This window comes from Pavona decussata, unplaced genomic scaffold (assembly GCF_977016875.1).
Source record: "Pavona decussata unplaced genomic scaffold, jaPavDecu1.1 SCAFFOLD_55, whole genome shotgun sequence".
Lineage (NCBI taxonomy): Eukaryota > Metazoa > Cnidaria > Anthozoa > Scleractinia > Agariciidae > Pavona > Pavona decussata.
The window spans coordinates 1,405,001-1,425,786 of NW_028145477.1; the positions used below are offsets into that span (position 1 = coordinate 1,405,001).

The following is a 20,786-nucleotide window of genomic DNA, read 5'->3' on the forward strand; positions in this document are numbered from 1 at the left end:
TCACGCGTTGTTCCACTAAAACCCATGAATATGAGCAAGATCCCATTTTTATCACGAAACGAAGTCCAAAGCACAATAAAACATTGCATGGAGCAAACGTTTCCTGAAGGAATCAGATTGAAGGCCACCTGCAAAACATCCACTGAATCTGAGCTGAAACAATGAGCTAAAATGCACATACTATAGGTCGGTGATGCTCCAAGCCTTTCAATTAACTCCAATCACTCCAAAAAAATTATTTCAACAGCAGGCCTCAATGGCTCCAAATTATCCGCTGTTTTAGAATTCAATTAGCAAAGCAACCTTTAGTAACAGGTCACAAACTAATCCCTTTTGCTACAGACTGATGTCTGAAGAATGACACCAGCAATAACGAAACTCGTTACCCTGAACACTAAATTGTTCTTGTTCGCCTTTGCTTGCTAGTAACTGGTAAATGTAAACTTAACAGATATGTAGTTATGTTACTTGTCTGATTAACCCACCAAGATTCTGTCAAATGCTGAAGGAGCTCCACCCCTCTGAACATGTCCAAGAATGGTAACTCGTGTATCATGCTGAAGTCTTGATTTGATCAGCTGATAAGCAATAATTCAAAAACTCATTAATAATTTATTCATAAGCCCATTGACCTATCAAATGGCCGATAATACATCTGTGCAGTGACTTTATATGGATAAACCTCCTCCTTATTAGTATAATGTGTTTTATCAGCTGATATTAACACTCCTCATTAGTATGCTGTGTTTTTCTCGTATTCTAATTTCCAATGTTCACAAAAGCATAATTGTTATGAACTCTGTTGACACACGCTTTTCCAGGAATGTTTTTTTTAAGCCGTTCAAAAAACTCGCAGCACGTGTTTTATCTGATCTAAAACCAATAAAACACTCCTGCTCGTTTTTAAAACATTACTTAAGTGTACATAAAGGTATGTGTTATCTATTGGAAAGTAGATTTATAGAAGATTCAACAAGCTTTAAATTTAGCGTTTAACATGTTTTCTCTTTGTAAGAACAAACATTGAAAACGACTTTATTTAACGAGGGTGGCACTTTATAGTCTAATGAATAAATAATAAAACTTTGACCTTCAGATTCAGGATTGAATTGGAATACATCTGAAATATTAAGAATGTTGGTTTTAGAGGAGAGGGGAAAACCAGAGTACCTAGAGAAAAACCTCTTGGAGCAACGACAAGATCCAACACAGAGTCTGGGAACATTGGTTGGAGATGAATGCTCAGTTCAATGTGCCATTCCCGCTCACTTTACAACATTTTGAAATACACAATGATATTCATAGCTTATAGGGGGGTGGTTTCAAAAGATATAAGTTATCTTCAAGTGGAGGCAACAAGTACACCTTCTAGTTACGATAATTATACATACTAAGTGGCCAAATTTGTATTATGATGTTTAGGTCCAAAACTCTGGCTTGAAGTCTGATTGCTGTTATCACTGACATTAGTCATCTCATCTCCAGTACATCACTGACATTATGGAGTTCAATTCAATTCAATTTTATTCACACTTATTCGAATGAAATACGATATATTTTATAGTAGGAAAAAATTAAACATGCAGAGCAATTTACTTATAATTAAGTACTTATAATAGCCCTGATGTACTCTTAGCTCCTAGTGTTGGAGAACCTGAGCTGTGTCAATTGTCAACACGCTATTTCTTATAGTCCTTTACCTCCTGAATTTGGTTAGATGTCACAGGATTCCCAGCATAATCCTGAGCTCCTTCAGCTACAATGACAATGCATAAACGACGACCACTGTTCCTCACCTACAGTTAAACACAAACAATATGCAAGTTCCTAACATCTGCTGTCTTCCTGCCTAACTATATGTAGTTCCCAGTGTTCTCACTATGAGACCATAAAAGGTAGAAGTGAGGCATCTATACACACATGTACTGTATATGAACATTGAACATTGTACAAACTGAACTACAAAATTTCATGTAACAAATTGAACAAAATAAAAAAAAAATTTCCCATTCCACTTGAGTTTTGAACATTTTTTGACATCATTTTACGGTCTATACGAGTATAGACCATAGAAAAAACTGCTGTCAATTTGTTAACTCCATCTACCTTCTTGAGCAAAAACATAAAAAAAAATTATAATTATAGTAATAATAAAAACATACAACAAACAACATTCAAACAAAAACACAAAAACCTACTTTCCTGAGATGGTTACACATCCTTTCTTCCCATCCTTCTTGAACAGGCCACTCAGGAATAAAAACCTACCATAAACAGCAAAAAAAAGTCTTCTTCTGAATAATACTATACATTGTGCTCATATCATATAATAACATCTTTTTTTATATAATAATTATTATTGATCATTGACAGAACCTTTGAACAAATAACTTTCTCTGGATTTCAGCATGTGTGACAGGAAAAGAAAAACAGGTGTACAAGTCATGTATATAAACAAGGTTCCAAAGTTTGTAAAATTTTTATTAGTAACCTTATCTTATTCTGTACATTAAATGCACCTGTACTCTTGACTATAATTTAATTCCAGGCCTGTAGACTGTAGGTTATGAATTCAAAACAATATCATAATGGTACATGTGCACATGAAAAATTTTTTGCTTTATCTTCAGAAATAAGTATTAATACAAGTACATGTACCTTTTTGTGTTAAAATCTATCAGTTAGGTACTCAATGCACAATTATTTATCATTCAAGAATAAATATACAAAAAATACAATATCTTGAAAATTCAATCAGTCATACTTTTGTAAACTTTCTAATTCTCTAAAAATCCCCATTGTAATTAATTTGCACTGCATTATATGCATGCTAGCGCTGTAGGTACATCACCTTTCCATTCTTACATTTTGGCCAATAGATGGTCACTGCCATGCAGTACTGTGTACTTACATAATCTGCTCCAACACCCAAGCCAGTAACAAGAGCCAGATAACTGACGAAAGCAAGTGTGTAGTAGAAATAAATAATAAAATTAATATTAATCCTTAAAATCACCTCTTAAGATCAAAGATTGACAACTATATCAGACATTTAAAGATAGTATAATGTGTGTCATTAATTAATTGAGATATTATCTATCAAGTCAGAAAATTATCCACTCTGACTAGGAAATCATAAAATTAATGGATTAAACAATTAACAATGAGAAAGTCCCTGTCAGATACGCAAAGTTTTATTAAAAATTGAAATAATAAATTAAATTAACTGCCCAGCCAGTAAACTTAGTTAGTACATTATACACAGAAAAGGACTTTCCCCTGCAAATATGCACTTAATTTGAAAAATAAGTATTATTAAAATATAACTTAATCTGGAAGATATTTTGAAAGTTTCACACATTTAAGTAGCCGCTTACAATTAACCTCTGAAATATTTTTAAACAACACATTTAAAGGATCATGCCATGATACTGCCCTGCTTTAAAACTTCTAATGGCCTCCACAGACAAGGTATATTGTTATCCACAACTATTTTCAATTGACAACTTAATAATTGAATCAACAACTGTTAGTGTATGGAAATGCATTTCCACACACAAAAAGTTTAGTTGTCGATAACCTGTTTGTTTTGAGGGAGCCTGGAAACTTGCTTATGTGTACATAATGTGCAGATAATGGTCACAGATGGGAGAAAGTGAGTTGTCATAACAAAACTGCCACGTTTGTAATCCACAACCAATTGAAAGTACTACTTTTAAATTTGTTGTCAATGACTTTATTTTCCGCTATTTATAGTCAATTACTTGATGCGCACATGAGATGTTTGGTCATCAATAACATTTTGTTATCATGTACAATGTCACAACCAAAAAGTTATCAATAGCAGTTTCCCTCATGAATCTGTGGAGGCCCTTAATTAGAGCAAGTAGTAAATGGACTGTGTCATAAAAACATCAGCCTACAGACACATGCACTTACCCACAATGTCTTCCCATAACTTCAAGTACAAATGTTCTCTGGTGGCTAAAATAAAGAAAAGGGGGAACAGTAAGTTAAGCAACCAACAATACAACCCAGTTCAATTTACATGACTTTGCACAATTTAACAACAATTAACCCGCAATTTGTACATCTATTTGCTAAAGTTGAAGGTTCTATTTACTGTCATTAAACTTCCGCAATATATTCAAACATTGAAATCAATAAACATGCATCAGGATGACAAATATAAATTAAAGTCTTACCTGGATGCTGTTGTTGTAATTGCGTCCACTGCTTCAAAGATTCTGTGCAGTGCTGTGTCTGCACCAATAGTCATGTCAGTTCCACAGAAATCATTGTCAATTGAGCCAACCTGTGAAGAGATAGAAGTATTGGTGAGTTGATTGATAAAAGAGCTAATAAGTAAAAGTTTACCTACTTTTACTTCTAGTTGACCTTGATCCTTTAAGCCTGCAAAGTGTTTGGCATCTAATTTACAAATGATTAAATGTCACTACTTTATTAAGTTGAACATATGTGGGTCATGAGAAAGAAGAGAAGTGCGTGGTCATAAAATTATCTTGAAGGTCGAGGAATCATCTTGTCTGGGGTATGGGGGTTATCGAAGACACCACCTACATGTATCTCATGAACATTACCAACAAAATTTTATTGGCTTTCAAATTTGAGTTGACACAGAAATATTCAGCTAGCAACAATCAGTATTTCTAGATAAACAAGAAAAGTGGAGTTTGAATCTCATTTTTCATGGACAGAGGGACAGGGAAGTGGCTATGCAATAAAGCCACCATCTTTTGAGGTTGAGGAGAGAGGGGAGGGGTGAAGGCAGAGACCACCATGGGAATCTATATAATTATTTTGTAGTTTTGGCGGATCCTGACCACTTCCTGAAGTATAATAACTAGACCAATTGGTAAAATGTCTTGATCTTTGTACAAATTCTCCCAATTACTACTCTGACAAACGTATGTAGAACAGTGAAAAGAATATTGTTGGTATCAGGGCTTAAATGATCGTTAAGATTCAACTCTGACCTGAATGGCAACAGTAAATGAAGAATGATAAATAAAAATCTCACCATTCCAACAATGTTGAGAGAATTATTTTTCTTTGCAGCTTCCTCTGAAAGATCACCTGGAAAAAACAAAAACAAATTAACACAAATTTCATTTAATTCGCTTTGACTGATGCTAGTTTTTAAAACATTTTTATTTTTAGCTTGCTTTTAACCACACTGTTACTGTAAGCTTTGTTGTTAATCTGTAGCAACTATCCATACAAGATCCCTTAATTACCAGATTCCACAAGCTCTTTCAGTAGTCCTTGCCATTCCTGCCTGAACAGGTTAGCTCCTGTTAAACTTCCATCACCTCCAATAACAATCTAGCAAGAAAGATAAAAAGAGCACAGTTGAGTATTTACTGTTACCTCAGACACCGAACAACACCATGTACTAGCTTTTTTAAGGTTACACACTCTGTGCTCCTAAGGATACCAGCTTTGCACTGCTGACTGGGTCACCCTTCATAAATAAAGGTTTTCTATCTAGAATTCTGTCTTGTATCTTTACCTTTAGATGACAAATTACCATGGCCAGATTAAAATCAACTGACTGTTAAAAGTTTACTTACCAAGTTGGTTATTCCCAAAGTCACCATGTTTTTGGCAGCTTTAAGCCGCCCTTCACGGCATCTGAAATCCTGACATCTTGCACTACCAATCACTGTACCCCCCTGAAAAAAAATAATAGAACATTGTTATAAAATGACACAGTATCCTTGGGTTGGTAGGGAAAATAATATTTCATATAATTTTTACAAGCCAGTTGGCAAGTTGCATCTTAATGTGGAGTACTTGATTTTAACTGTTCTTTGACTCCCTACAGTTAATTTAGAAAAATATATACAAAGTTAGTTAGAATTTTTGTTTGTGATGATTCCTTTTTGACATACCAACTGAAGTATTCCAGACATTTCTTCCCACTTGACTTCTTTAATATTATCCCCGCCATCCACAAGACCTTGATACCCCTGAATGGAAAAAGAATGATCAATGATGAAAGCAACAAATTCTTTGTGTAAATCATTTGCTCTGGAAAAAAAGGCAAACGTTGTAACCCACCTCCCACACTGTGAAAACTCTTGCTCCTGCGTAAAGTCCCATCCGCACCACTGCTCTAATGGCTGCATTCATACCTAACGATCAGCCAAACATTTTATTTTATAGACTTTAGATAAAGTTATAAGAAAACATTTATAGATGCAAATCTCACGTTTGCCATAAACGTGATTCCAAACTTAGCCTGCTTTACTTCCACAATTTTTGGTTACACAATGTTATTAATATACATGTATTATCCATTTGAGGTTGAGTAACAGACTGAGTTGAGTTGCAAATTTATACCAATTTGAAGACAACTTTAAGTTTAGTCATTGGACTAAGTTTAGTGTTGTTTAGTTGAAAACCAACCAAGTTATGGACGTTGAAACATGGTTCAAAACTCATGCAAGCGACTCTATAATTTCGAGACAGCCTCCCCCAAAATTGGATAAAAATTTGCAACTCCACCCAGTCCTCTGGTCAACTTTGAAAATTGGCCAATATAAGGTTTGCTAATGAAATCCAAACATGAGAAGATTGCAAAAAACAAAAAAAAACTTCAAAGACACCCAGCTAAAAATGTGTTATCAACTGCTTGGACAGTCACCCAGATGGCTCAAGATGTCTCTCAAGTTTGTTCCTGGTGTGTACTGACAGGCAATTCCATGGGGGATGAAGGAAAGAAAAATAATCAAATTATCTGGGGAGCCCCTAAAGTCTACCCTCTTCCTCTACAGGAGGGGAGGGGTGTTGTTTTTGAGCCCTTTTGGTCTGAAAATGGGTATAGATTTTTAACCATTCTGGCATGAAGTCTGAAAATGAGCATTGATTTTTGGTACCAGTCTGAAAACTGGTATTAGGAAATGAGAAATCTTGGTCGGAAATAGTATAGGGTCAAGGTTTGAAGAACTGGGCACAACACCCCCACCGCAAATTCCAAGTAGTAACCCCCTCTACCCCACCTCCGCTGGGCTCCCTTACAAGAGGTTCAACATTTGCGACTGTTTTCATAAGGAACTACTGCAAATTAATAATTCATGCTAAAAATAAACTACAAATTTAATTATATTAACAGTATTAATTAATATCCAGGATGCAATGGCTGTTTCAAAAAACGCAGCAATATGGTGGTCATTTAATCTAAATAAAGAACGTCATCTCTAAAAACAAGTGAACAAAAAACGACAATTATCTAATTAAATTCAAATTAGCTCTCCCGTGGCACGGAACACAAAACAGCCAACAGCTGAAAAGGCCGGCAATCATAAAATATAAGGCGTGCACGTGAAAATAACTGAGAACTGCTTTTCGAAAAAAAGAAAGAAATGATATTAAAATTTAATCTAAGCACAGCGAAAAGAAAGAATAATCAAGTTAACGCCCAATGGAATTTTGCGCACTGAAAACCTGACAATGTAAACACTAAAAATATATTTTGCATTTGTGCTCCAAAGTACAGCGAATTAAGCTTAATTAATGTGGGAAGCCAAATTAATCACAACTGCACGCTCAAATGCACCGATCACGATACATAAGATTCACTTGTCCCTACCCTGTGCATCTCCTCCGCTTGTTAAAACAGCGATGCACTGTCCAAATCCATCGACATTCACCAAAGTTGGCAGGCGAGCTCTTCCAAACACCTCTCTTTTTGTGGCAGCCGGTTCACCTGAGCCATCGATATAATCATTTCCAGCTCTGCTTTCTTTTCTGGTCTCCCCATCATCAGAACCTAGCATTAGTTGCTTAAGCTTTCTCGTTAGTTCAGTTAACAGGTATAAAATTACTTGAGACATCTTCTTCCTAATATTTACAGATCTAAGCTAGCACAGACACTGAAACCATGCGAACTTTCATGCCGCTTCTCTGAGATTGGAACCATGACAAGCCCGCGATATAAAAACAGATCGTCTGCGGAAAACCTTTCTACAAACTAGTACTTCATGTCTGTATACCAAAGTGTAACTGAGCGAACTGTTCCGAAGACTTTCCGAAAATTATTGGAACAGGTGTTCCGATGTCCGTAGCGCGTCTAAAATTAAATCAAATTTTTTTCCAGCTTGTATTTCTGTGTTAAAGAAAAACATTCTAATAATTGCATTGAATCTGACAGGCAAAATATATCAGTGTCCTGAAGAATGGCGTTAACTGGGGTAAGATAATAAAATTTCCTTATGCAAACCCGTAATGACCAGATTTCAGCCATTTAAATTTTAAGCCAAAGAAAATATATATTATCTTTTAGTTTATTCGGTTTGTTTTCAAGGAAAATTCTTGCTGCCTACCGCAGCATGATCTCATGTACCTACCTTCTCGTTTCGCTGTACAAGTTTCGACAGGTCGTCCACGAGGCATCATTGGACAGTGATTGAGCTAAATTATAGTTTTACAAATTGTGGAATAATATTATGCTTGCTCTTGCATAAATTCAGCAACTTGAAGAGATGCGATTCAAAACTCACAGATGATAATCTCAATTCTATGTCCGTAACGACAGCTGATATTGTCTGCTTAAAAATCGTGCTGTGAGAATCATCCAAGTTCGGAAGATAGGTGATGGAAAATGTGTGCATAAAACAAACAAATGGTGCTGCACTGATTAAAATAATTATTATACTTGAACATGATACGCTCGTTAAAATATTCTAGTGAATAAAGAGCTTTTAAATTTAATAAATGCCAAATATGTGAATGTGGAAAAAATTCTTGCCATAACAGGTGGCCAATGTTTATTTCTTTATTTTCCTTTTTTAGACTCAGGAACGGATACTCGGGACGGAGCGAAGATTTAACGAGCGAAAGAGGTACGCTAATCGTAATGTGCCCAAACTGAAACGGCAAGCAACAAAGTCACTCACTGGACATCAGAAAAATTCAAAGCTCCCGAAACAAAGATAAGAACGACGCTGAATGCTATGTAAATTAGTCATGCCGTAAACGAGCACATTGTTTAGGTCAACGTTAATGGCACATTTTCTGGCTTTTTGAACAGCAGCAATGTACAGCTCAATATGTACTTTGTTTTCAACAGTGATTTTCAGTTGAGTGTCGTAGAACCAAAGCAAGGTATTTACTCTGGCCAATCACAACTGACGCAAACAGCGCAATGAACCAATCAGAAATCTAAGCAAATAAATGTAACTGGCGCCACGCGCGGGGAAACGCGTGCGCGCGAGAAATATTACTTCTCATTGGTTGAGAAAGTGGCACGAGTTTTGTCAACAAATCACGGAGCGTAGTAAAGAAGAAAACCAAAGTACCTATTAGCATTTTACCTGTAAGCATGTTTGCGTTTTACAGTCTTAAAACTTTTAAATAGGATGTCCTTTTTTTTATTCTTTGTCTTTACTTGTATCAATCCCTGGAGTAATTTTTGCCTTTACTATTAGCTAAAACATTTTTTGAAGCACCTTCATTTTAAAGAGTATTTTTGGAAGTCTAAGGCGCTGTCTGTACATTGTTTGGTATTTGAAAGCTTTTTTAGAATTACGTGTAATGTTACTTAATTATCTCTGAAAACTCTGTTCCCCCTCCTCCCCCCCCCCCCTCCCATTTTCTTGTGGATTTATTTCAATAAACCTTTGCTAAGACCTCCCTTTTCCGCATAGTAATAAATCACGCAAAAATTCGTTTGAATTCGGAGGAAGAGGGGGCACCGTCCACAATTCAATCGTCAAAAGTGAAGAACATAATCGTTATTCGATTTTTTTTGTTTTGTTTTTAAATTTAAGGAATGGCGTGTTATCGGGAAAAGAAGTCAATCTGATCTTGAATCGAATCGCTTAGGGCGTAAAGCGACCAAAGAGTTTTCAGACGCGATTTTACGGCATGGCTTTTTTCAGTTGTCAGATCCTAGTAGAAAAAATTGCAGTCCATCTCTTAAAATTAAGTTAACCCTCTTTTACTTTCGCACAATAGCTAACAGTTCATTCATGTGCAGGGGACTATTCCATTGACAAGAATCGCCTAACTAGATGTGACCACCGTCCGCCTTTAACTCTACATAGTAGTTTCACTTATGAATGTCCTAGAGCTTTGATGCTGAATTTATTTAACCGGCAAATGGCAATAATCAACCAATCTGGGGTCAGATTCACAAGCCTACTAAATTTAGATGTGTCCTTAGTACTGTCGTTAAGAAACAGTTCCTTGCTGAACTAGGAAACATTGTTGCGGAAACTTTGTTTCTTGTTATGTTTCCGAGGTGGGTAAATTAGCGGGAGGCAAACAAAATGTTTTGCTGCCCCGGTGGCTAAACGAGGAAACATTGTTTCGGAAAACAAAGGGTCATGCATGCGCATAATAATAAACTGACTTTGTTGCTAGGGAACATTTTTAATGAGCAGCACTGGAAACTAGTCAACATTGCTTTCATGGTGGCTAAACTGGGAAACATACATGTATGTTTCGGAAGCAAAATTTGTGTCCGGGAAGCAAAAATGTTTTTGACCTGAGGCAAAAGCATTTTCTTGTTTCCGAGCAGTAAAATTTGTTTCCACAACATATGTTTCCCGCGCGGCTCAACTGGCAAACATTTTCCTCTGCAACAATGTTTCCTAGTTTAGCCAGGCCTTTGGGATACATCTTAATTTAAGAGAGCTTCGTAAAATCCAATCCAAGTTACTTTTGTATTTTGATTATGGACTAGCATCAGTGGGTCTGTCATCTCACACAAGTTCTTTTCTGACCAGTCAAAGATATACGCAATCTTTGGGGTCTGTCAAAGGAGTTATAAAGTTTCAAATTTTTTCCCAGATCGTTTTTCTTGCCACGAAGGGACTTCGTCTTTTTTCGGTTTCAAATTCACAGCGAGGTTCTTTTCTTCAAGTTCCCTTTCTTTCTTTTCTTTTTCTTGCTTTTGTATCTCCTCAAGTTTTTTATTCGAGAAATGAAGTCCTAGATCATTATCTAGATTGCTTTTGTCCTCCTTCTTGTGCGAATGCTCTTTACCTTTATTACTTTTGTCAACATTTTTGCTGTTTGTTCGGCCTAACTCGCCTTCATCTTTGCAATCAGAGGTGATTGTAGTATCATCTGTACACGTGGAATCTTTTTTATCAAAATCCCCAGAATCTCGGTGTTGTACAACGGGAGTTCTCCACTTAACAGTCTCCCTGCCTCGTTTGGAAGATCCCCGTCTGATAATTTTTTCGCTGGGTTCAAAGTTTCCCTTCTCTTTCACTGAGTAAACACTATCTCGGTTGCCTGGCTGGCCCCGGCCACAAAGTGAGGTCTCCACATCTCGGGCGATAACCTCGCTGATCCACTCTAGATTCTCCTTACATTCTTGAGATAGAATCTGCAGTTCTCTTATCTGGGTCTCAGTCAAGCTCGTTCCGCGGGAATACACGGCACTGTCCCGTGTGTGTGCTCTGTCATTTGGAGAGTTTGGTAACTCCAAGTCAATGTGAACTCCTTTTAAGCTCAAATCTAAGCGACTGTTGACGCATCTTGAACGGAATCCGGTGTTTTCGTCCCTATATTCCAGCTTGATTGAGTACTTGAAATTGTTTTTGCGCCTGCGACTGCGTCGAAAGCACAGCACAGCGGCGAAGAAGACGCACAGGACAATGCTGGGGACTATGGCAACCATTAAAAGAAGCTTGATATGGCTTGTCTCAGCGGCCGCTGTTGTTGGTTGTCCTGTGAATATGTTACCAGCTTCTGTAGCTGAAGATTTTCTGGTCTCTGTTGGGATGACTGTGGTGCCTAACAGAATTATATCTGCAGTGGACAAACTTTCACCAAGAGTAGGAGAAACCTGAAAAAAATTAAATTGAACATAAATGTATGAAATAATTATGTCAACAATGACAGTGTTCAGCAATCAGTCAAGGCAAAAGAAAGGAGTTAAGTAAGAAAAGACGCAAACAGCACAAAGAACCAATAAGAATTTGAAGAAAGTCCATGTAACCAATCGACGAAAAGAGCGGGAAACGCGTGCGAGCGAGTTACAGCCTCATTGGTTAAGAAAGTGGCGCGAGCTTTTCCAACCAATCACAAAGCAAACAAAGCAAACGCAAATTACTTTAAACACTCGGTGATAAGCATGTGACACCGCAGGCGAAACCACAGTACAAGCGGGCGTAATAGCACAGCTTATTCTTATCACATTACTAAGATCACGGGGTCGCTCACTCAACATGGAGAGTCTGATTTCAATAGGCCTTATCACGGTTTTCGACGCCATTATGAGGAGTAGGCAAACAGGCTCGAAATAACAGTGTTTGTATGGAAATCCGATGTCAAATAATTTTCATAAAACATCGCTTCTGAAAAATTCATGAATTGAAACCTTTTGGCAATAGGAAAAGGATTTTAAGAAAAAAATTGGAGGGATATAGCTGTGCCAGAAAGCGTCCAGTCGTGTCTTGAACTTTCCATACATTTGTCTGTTAGCGAACCAGCCGTGAACTGCTCTAAAAATAGCTCGGGGGAAAAAAATACAGGGAAATGTATGGAAAGTTCAAAACACGACTGGACGCTTTCTGGCACAGCTACATCCTTCCAAATTTTTTCTTAAAATCCTTTTCCTAGTGCCAAAAGTTTCCAATTCATGAATTTTTCAGAAAAGATGTTTTATGAAAATTATTTGACATCTGATTTCCATACAAACACTGTTATTTCGAGCCTGTTTGCCTACTCGTCAAAATGGCGTCGAAAACCGTGATAAGGCCTATTAGGGATTAACTAACAGAGATCTGAATATTATTTAATACTTTAAGTGATACACGACAAGGAATATTCATACTTAGAAAATCAGCCATATTTTCGCATACTTTCCTATGAAAAAGTATTGACTGATTCACTTAGTACGAGTAGTCCTAGCTTTCTGTTTCATGTATCCTTCTACAACCGGAATTCTAGAAACAGAATTTAGAGTGAAAACACTTCAAATAGACTTACAGTTATTTTAGACTTGAATGCTCTGCTTGTCGGAGTAACGCCAACAGCTGAAGAAGTCCGTAACTTTGTAAAAGTTGACCAAGTGTATCCCACAGATGGGCCGGAAGTCTGAGATTCGGATACCGAAGAGGGCTTTCTTTGAGGAACCTGAGAGCTGCTTTTTGTGGTATGAGAAGATGGCGCGACTAGTTTTGCAGAAGCAGAGGAAGAAGACAAACGAACATGATCTCCAGTCACTGGGGAAGAAGACAACGATCCATAGATGATACTTGTGGCAACAGATGCTCTATTTTGCTGTGTCTGGAGGGAGCTCTGTAAGGGAGAGGAAAGTACCGCTAGTTCTGTTGACGCAGATGAACTCTGAGAAGAAGACGAACGAATTTTATGTCCAGTCACTGTAGAAGAGGATAACCGTGACGATTTATAGATGATACTTGAGGCAACAGATGTTGTCTTTTGCGGTGTCTTGTGAGAGCTCTGTGAGGGAGAGGAAAGTACCACTAGTTCTATTGACGCAAATGAACTCTGAGAAGAAGACAAACGAATTTTATGCCCAGTCACTGGAGAAGAAGATAACCGTGACGACTTATAGATAACACTTGCGGGGACAGATGCTGTCTTTTGCAGTGTCTTGTGAGAGCTCTGTGAATGAGAGGAAAGTACCCCTAGTTCTATTGACGCAGATGAACTCTGAGAAGACGACAAACGAATTTGATGTCCAGTTGTCGAGTCAGAGTCACCACGAGTAATTGAACTTTGTTTACGGGAGAACTGGGAGGGGCTTTTCTTGCGGGAAGGAGATGCTGGTGTAACTATCGCTCGTGTCATGGCAAAGCTTAGAGATGAGAAACGCGTGTGCTCTCTGCTCTTTGAAGAAGGCAGAGGTTTGTGATAGGTGCTTGTGACAACAGCGCGTTCGGTAAGTGATATATCGGAGTGGTTCCATAAGGAAGAGTATGTTGCGACTTGATCCGTTGTCACAACCAAGCTCTCAGCAGAAGAGAAGCGAATTTGACTCTCAGCCGTTGAAGCCGCAGGTCGGATTTCGTGGCCGGTAATAAAGAGTGCAGAGCTTTCCTTGATTGTGGTCTTGGAGCGAGTAGAAAGGTTTGTTACATGGGATGGCACACTGACAAGTTCTGTTGACACAACCGAGCTGTGAGACGACGCCCAGAACGACTTTTGGTGTTTCATATCTGACGTAAAAATTGTAGGTTGGCTGTGGCTTTCTTTGGGAGAAGAGCTTTTCTTATGTTGGTCCTGGGGGCGACTCGGCCAGCTAGAAGATGGTGAGAGTCCTTCGGTATGGAGAGGTGTGGTCTGAGAAGACGACATGCGAACTTGATGTCCAGTCTTTGAGGTAGCCGATACTGATTCCAGGTAGCTTCCAGTGTCAGCAGAACTTTGGCTTTGTGTTACCTGGAAGTGGCTGTTCGGGGAATAGGAGAATGGCACGACCAGTTCTGATGACACAAAGGAGGTTTTAGAAGAAGGCAAACGAATTTCGTGTTCAATCTTTGAGGTAGGGGCAAGAGATTCGCGGTGGCTAACGGCGGGCCGAGTAGAGCTTGTTTTGTGCGAGATGTTAGAGCGGCGTGTTACAGGCGAATATGAAGAAGAGAAGCTAATGTGTCCATTGTCCGAAGTAGAAACGGCAACAGAGCTCGTATTATGTAGTATCTGGCTTTTTACGAGCGAGGGTGACAGCGCGCCTTCTCCCTGTGACATAATAGAGCTATGCCGAGAAGGTTTAGAATAATGAACAATGCTACTGGAGATGAAAGGCTGATGACGGCTAACAATACTCTGCGCCAAATCGTTATCAGAGATTGTAGAGACGATGGGTAAGATGAGCTTTCTCTGTTGTGACGAGTAAGGAGATGACTGAGGTGTAAGTTTTAGATTCACATCTGTTTTTGTCTTTTTTGAGACAAGATTTTTAGTAGAGATCGTTGTTGACGGTGATAAGTTTTCCTCGGTAGGCGGAGACATGAACAAGTTTTCTTTACTTGAGTGCAGGGAATGCACACTTTGCATTCCTGTGTTAGGAATGTCCACGTACGATGTGGTAAGAGTATGCAATTTAGAAGAACGAAGAGTTCCTTTTAATTCATATGAGGAAGGCACCTTCTCTGAGGAACTGTAGCTTGAACTGTGCGTACTAGAGGACAATTCGTGACGGATATCATCGATAGCGAAGCTATAACTTTTTGTCAACGCAGGAAATTCGGTTTTTGTTTTCGGGAATCTGCTTATCAAACTCGTAACAGACAACTGGACTAATGGTGTCTTGAAAATTGTCATCGTGCTTGTATGAGACAACCTGCTTCTGCTTCTGCTTGACACAACTGGTGAAGTCTCCAATAATGAGGTGAAGGGCGAATTCTCGTGCATAATGGGTGGGCCATAAGTCGCCGAGGATTCCACAAAAGAAGATACAACGATTCGAGCTCCACGCGATCGTGAAATGTTGAATGGTGAAATGTTATCTTTATCGCTGGGAGTTGTTTGGGCGGGCGTAGTTGGTTTCGAGATACTAGAAATACCAGAGAAATTTTCTTTAGTGGCTGATGCGTTGCTAATTTCAGTTTTCAGTGTTTGCGTGTTATGAGCAGACCGAGTTTCTTTGTTAGTAAGCGGTGATAGTGATGGGAAAGACTTTAATTCCGCGGTTTTCCATGTCCGCGGCAGATTTGTCAGTGAAACTGATCCTTTTGTAAACAACTTAACGTCACCTTTAGTGCGTATAGTAGTATCATGACTGTTAATCCCAGCCAAAATAAAATAGGAACTTGAAAAATAAGCCGTCTGGGAATCGAATTCCTTCGAAATCTTTTGAGGTTCAAAGAAAGCTGATTTCTTGAAAGCTTCTTGAGAGCCGATAAAAGACTTATCCCCTTTTAGAGAGGTCGACAAATGCATGTTATCTCCCGACGCCGGGGTTAAACTGACTTGGATTGTGGAAGGGCAGATTTCCGGTGTCGCTTTAACAGAAGGAATTGACGATATCGCAAAGCTATGTTCTTCGCCACTCAAAATGCCGTTGCTGCGGGTAGTCGATGATGTAGATTTCGACGCAAAATTTTCGGAGAACACATTTGTAGTTTGGACACTTTTGATTAAACCACTTGTCTGGTGTTGAGCAACAAAGCTCGTTGATAGTAACGCAGTCATCGACAACTGCTCATTTGAAACCTTTGTAAACGAATCCACATTTCTTTTGTTAGTCGATGTCAAAACCGTCTTTTGCCCCCATTTCTTCGTCGCATGTACAATTAACGTTGACATTGGCACAGGCCGCTGTGTCATATTTAGAGTCGTTGTAGTCCATTGGGCCCTTGAGTGTGCCATAGTAAAAGCTGGAGACAGGACGCCAGCTACGATACTTGAGTTAAGCGAAGAATCTGCCTGTCCAATTTCAAAGGTCTTGGAAGTATTTAGAACGACCAGTAAAACTGAAACGAAGACAAAACACCGTTAAAAACATGGAAATCAAATTATGAGAAAAGGCACGCAAAAATTTGTGTATTGATCAGAAATAATTTTACTCACCCAATATCGACCAAAATTCCTCCATTGCGCTGTCAGCGTCTATAAAACTGCTCCGATTTACTTTGCCAGCATATTAAACGAGACTAAGTTCTTTAGTTCCTTCCTCAAACCGTACTTGTGATATATTTTTTGGGAATAAAAGTTCTCTTTTACCTTTTTGACAAAAATCGTTCTCCTCGCCGAACAAAAGAACCACAACAACAAGACGGAAAGAAGAGCATATTATGACTCACCAGGAGTTCAGTGTGGTCTCATGTGGGCAAAGAGGAATTTTCGTAAGTGGAGAAGTGGTTAATTGTTGTGGCGAAGGCGTTAAATTGATTGACAAGGGACAGCAAGTTAAAGACCAAGCGGAAAGCGTAACAATTCAAACTATGAGTTACGCATTAAGAGGTGTAGTTAAAATTACTCAAATGCTTCAACAGAGCTAAATATAAATGAAAATGTTTGGTCAGTGTACGATAAGACTGCTTACATGTCTTGAGAAATGTGAGAAATGTTTCTCGTTTATTTCGTTGTTGTTTTTGTTTTTGTTTTGTTTTTGCTTTGTTTTTTTCAGTTTTTCTATCTTTCTTTTTGTTCTTTTTTTTTTTTCGGTTTTATCTGATCTGGAAGTGAATCAACCCGCATTTCCTGTGTGACATTGGTTGTGTGGTTTGTTTTTCGTGTCCGCTGGCATAAAATATTTCAGTATTATCCTTTTTCTTCTTTCCGCTCAATGATCGTCGAAAGCATAACTTTCCCGAAAGTGGTCTGGTGTCCCTATCACAGTTCTTAGAAATTTACCAACCTATATCTCTAATCAGGGTACCCTAGAGTGCCAGAGACTTTACATGAGTGGTTTCTGGTTTCGGTCAAGTCTTTGCTTCGGTCTCGCGCGAAAAGTTCTTCTCGCGGCTTCGCCGCTCGTGGGTACTGATCAGGAAAATGAAAGTGAGCGCTGGTTGACCTCGAAGGAGATTCCAATAAACTTGATCTGTTTCAGACCAAGTGTCTGTTGTGCATGGTGCATCAAGCGGATCTCCGACATTTCCTGGATAACTAGGTTACAAATAGCCTGTTTAGCAAGCATTTCCGTGGGATTTGTTCGTTTTTCGCTTTTTGACCGCAATTTCCGCACGGTCAAACAGCGAAAACCGCCCCGAAAATCCCACGGAAATGTTTGCTACCAAAGCCATATTACTAACAGCGACCTTCTGAATACAATTTAGTCTAGAGCCTCTGTGGGACAGCCTGTCAGTATAGCAGATCTAAAGGGAGGATCAGGTCCGGACCCACTTTACTTCAGACAACCGCTCTCTCACTCGTCTCACTCCGCAGTGGTCTCTTTCGTGCTCGAGCGTGAAGAGTGAAATAATGAAGAGCGCGGAGGTCCAGCGGAAGGTCTGGGGAGAGTGATATTATTAATCATTGCCTGATTTCATACCGTGGGGGTCTGGGTACGAGTCTGTGTATTATGGGTTATGGGACTCAACACTCACATAGCCGGAAAGAGCACATCGAACTTTACAACATCCTCAAGTTTGGTGTTAATCAAGCTAATATTAGGCGAGATACAGCCATTCAAAAACTCCAAATTTTACTAAGAAATGTATGGAACGCCGGACGTGTGTCCGGCGTTCCATACATTTCTTAGTAAATTTTTAAGTTTTTGAATGGCTGTATCTCGCCTAATATTAGCTTGATTAACACCAAACTTGAGGATGTTGTAAAGTTCGATGTGCTCTTTCCGGCTATGTGAGTGTTGAGTCCCATAACCCATAATACACAGACTCATACCCAGACCCCCACGGTATGAAATCAGGCAATGAGGCCGGGCCTTAAGGCCGGGCCCCGGGGCGTTTTTTATGGGCGAGCGCTGAATAAAAAATTTAGTTCGCGTATTTGAAGGAAGCTGAGGGGGGGAGGCGGGGGGGGGGGGGGAGGCAGGAAATGAGAGCGAAAAAAAAAAAAACGCTTGCCCGCAAACCCTGTGTAATCGCCAAACGCCCCTATTTATCGTTGCGCTTGATCAGTGCATTTCCGGCTTCATTCATCACAGCTTGTGCAGTCATGTCACGTACTTCGCGCGATCTAAGTTTCTACTTTGAAATCAAGCATAATAAAGTGAAAGTTGTCTCTGTCTCAAAATAAAGCTACTATGTGACGGTCAAATTAGTAAATTTAGTAAAGTTAATTTTCTGCGTTTGCTTTCAGACGATTTAGTAAAGTTAATTTTCTGCGTTTGCTTTCAGACGATTTAGTAAAGTTAATTTTCTGCGTTCGCTTTCAGAAGATTTACAAGTGTCACGCTGTGCGCCGCAAAGGTCAAATACAGAATAGACAGAATATCAAGCACAGATCAGTTCAAAGTTTTATTCGGGGTTATGCGAATACAAACCTTCACCCGGTCCAACTGAACAGTATGCGAGTCGTCCCCAGTTATCACACAAAGCTGCTGGTCAACTGGTGTATCCGAATCTTTTTCAGCGATCGAAAAAACGGACAGTACTCCTCCGCTGAAGCAAGGATAAACGGTTTTTTGCATCCTCAATATCTTTTTAGTCGGTATGCCGTATTTTGTTAGTCCCATTGAAGTTGCTTCTTCACAGCACTTTTCAGCGGACAGACACGGATCGCATCAGCACTTTTGCTCGATAAAATCAATTTAAATGCCCTTCAGTCGAACCAACAACGGAAAGGTAAGACTTTTTCAAAAGGCGGTAGGAAAATCTGCCACAACATCTTGTCTCGACAACAGTGAAAAAATTATTTGTTTTTGTTCGGAGCTCAAAGTATTTCCCCTCCTCTCCCCCTCCCCCCTCCTTTATTTCTCAGCCAGTCGTCCTCTCCCTTAGGGTCACTTTTGACTCGCTCCAGCCCTCTCGCGCTTCCTCGCCCAAAATGACAGCAACGAAGGATTATTCAGCGCTCCCGCTCCAAAAATACGCCTGCATTGCAGGCTACGGGGCGATTCACGGTTCCCCCCGCGCGCCCCTTTTTCTCCATTTCCACTTTTCCTCCCATTTCCTACTTTTCGCCCCTTTTTCGAGGAAGGAACCACTGAGCTGCGGAGGAGAGAGAGGGATATGGGATAACCGGGAAATTATGTTGAGTGCAGTGCTGAACGTGGGTGATCAATCCTTGCCGTTTCTGAAAGCTCAAGTCAGAAAATGTATAAAATTTGTGGATCATCTATGTGCTTCCACTCTCCGACGAAGGTTAGTCGACTCATGATGATCACCTGAAGGACAGCTTTGAATGTGCCTTTGTCACCGGCCAGTTGCCGGTTTTTATAGGGGGACGTAGGAGACTAGCGTTAGGGCCGGCTGTAGGAGCTTCAATAGCAGGGGGCAAGAGTGCCCATTCACTAGCCCGGGAGCGGGGGTGAGGGGGGTACTCCGCGGAAGCTTTGGTAGGGGCGTGCGGCGGCTACTGTTCACCAAACCCTGAACCTATTTCAGACAACAATATGTCATTTTCCGGTAAAAGTGAAGAATAAGTGACAAAGGGCCGCGAACAAAAATGTTCCCGGTATAGCCAAGATCTGCCGAAAGATCCAAAAAGCAAAAAAATTAAAAACAAAAAAGTACGTGAAGTATTCAAGGACGAGAAGGCTGATACTGGGTAGAAAACCTGACACGGACATGATAGAGACCAAACCGAAAGCTGAAAAATGCAACTGTGGGCAGCTGTTTTGAGCTGGTTGGCATTTCAAACAACGTGAAGTCAGTTGTCTCCTAAATGCACTTACACCAGGAGCTCCTGACTTACACCTGACGAGCCGTGAGCCAAACAGCTCGAAAGAGCTGTCCACGGTTGCATTTTTACCTTCGGTTTGGTCTCTATCATGTCGCTGTCGTTAAGTTGTACGCAGTATCAATCTTCGCCCTCGCAACCTTTTCAGACCTGGCCTCTAGAATCCATATCCGTTTCTATAAAATCTATACAGTAAACACCCGCATATAAGAACAAATGGATTAAGAACACCAGGCTGAAATTTGGCCAATAAAGCCCCATTTTTATAAGAACAAGATCAGCCTGAAAAATTCAACATGTTCTTATAAAATGGAAAAGGCGTCATAATTACATAAAAAAAAACAAGTGAGTTTATGTTGGCAGTCATGACCCTATCAGCTGCATGGCTCACAATTTCATACAGTCAGCGGCTCGATGTGTGGGCTCACGCAGTTTTTCTTTTCCTTTCATAAAATACGTAAAAATCCGTAGAATTAACTATTAAGCGATAAAATTATATTATTTAGCAAATATTGAAATAACAAGCA

The 20,786-nt window shown here is 39.5% G+C and overlaps 2 protein-coding genes and 1 long non-coding RNA gene across 3 annotated transcripts in view; all 3 read right to left on the reverse strand.

Annotated features, from left to right (window-relative positions):
* Positions 1–8,614, reverse strand: part of LOC146480181 (ATP-dependent 6-phosphofructokinase, muscle type-like) — a 28,093-nt gene extending 19,479 nt beyond the window's left edge. The window contains exons 1-12 of the mRNA XM_085110019.1: positions 7,616–8,614; positions 6,085–6,158; positions 5,916–5,993; positions 5,595–5,696; positions 5,259–5,346; positions 5,042–5,097; positions 4,206–4,315; positions 3,940–3,984; positions 2,912–2,954; positions 2,199–2,264; positions 1,701–1,796; positions 486–578 (exon numbers count right to left, since the gene is read on the reverse strand). Of these exons, the coding sequence (XP_084966145.1) occupies positions 486–578; positions 1,701–1,796; positions 2,199–2,264; positions 2,912–2,954; positions 3,940–3,984; positions 4,206–4,315; positions 5,042–5,097; positions 5,259–5,346; positions 5,595–5,696; positions 5,916–5,993; positions 6,085–6,158; positions 7,616–7,859 (1,095 nt within the window). The 5' untranslated portion in view covers positions 7,860–8,614. The remainder of the gene's footprint in view (positions 1–485; positions 579–1,700; positions 1,797–2,198; positions 2,265–2,911; positions 2,955–3,939; positions 3,985–4,205; positions 4,316–5,041; positions 5,098–5,258; positions 5,347–5,594; positions 5,697–5,915; positions 5,994–6,084; positions 6,159–7,615) is intronic.
* LOC146480182 (uncharacterized) overlaps positions 1–20,786 on the reverse strand; it is an 80,469-nt gene that overhangs the window by 19,479 nt on the left and 40,204 nt on the right. The window lies entirely within an intron of this gene.
* Positions 10,680–16,769, reverse strand: LOC146480183 (uncharacterized). Its single transcript, XM_085110013.1, has 3 exons — positions 16,522–16,769; positions 12,970–16,424; positions 10,680–11,824 (listed from the first exon to the last, which is right to left on the reverse strand). The coding sequence occupies exons 1-3, from the start codon at positions 16,544–16,546 to the stop codon at positions 10,793–10,795; spliced, it is 4,512 nt and encodes a 1,503-aa protein (XP_084966139.1). The 5' UTR covers positions 16,547–16,769; the 3' UTR covers positions 10,680–10,792.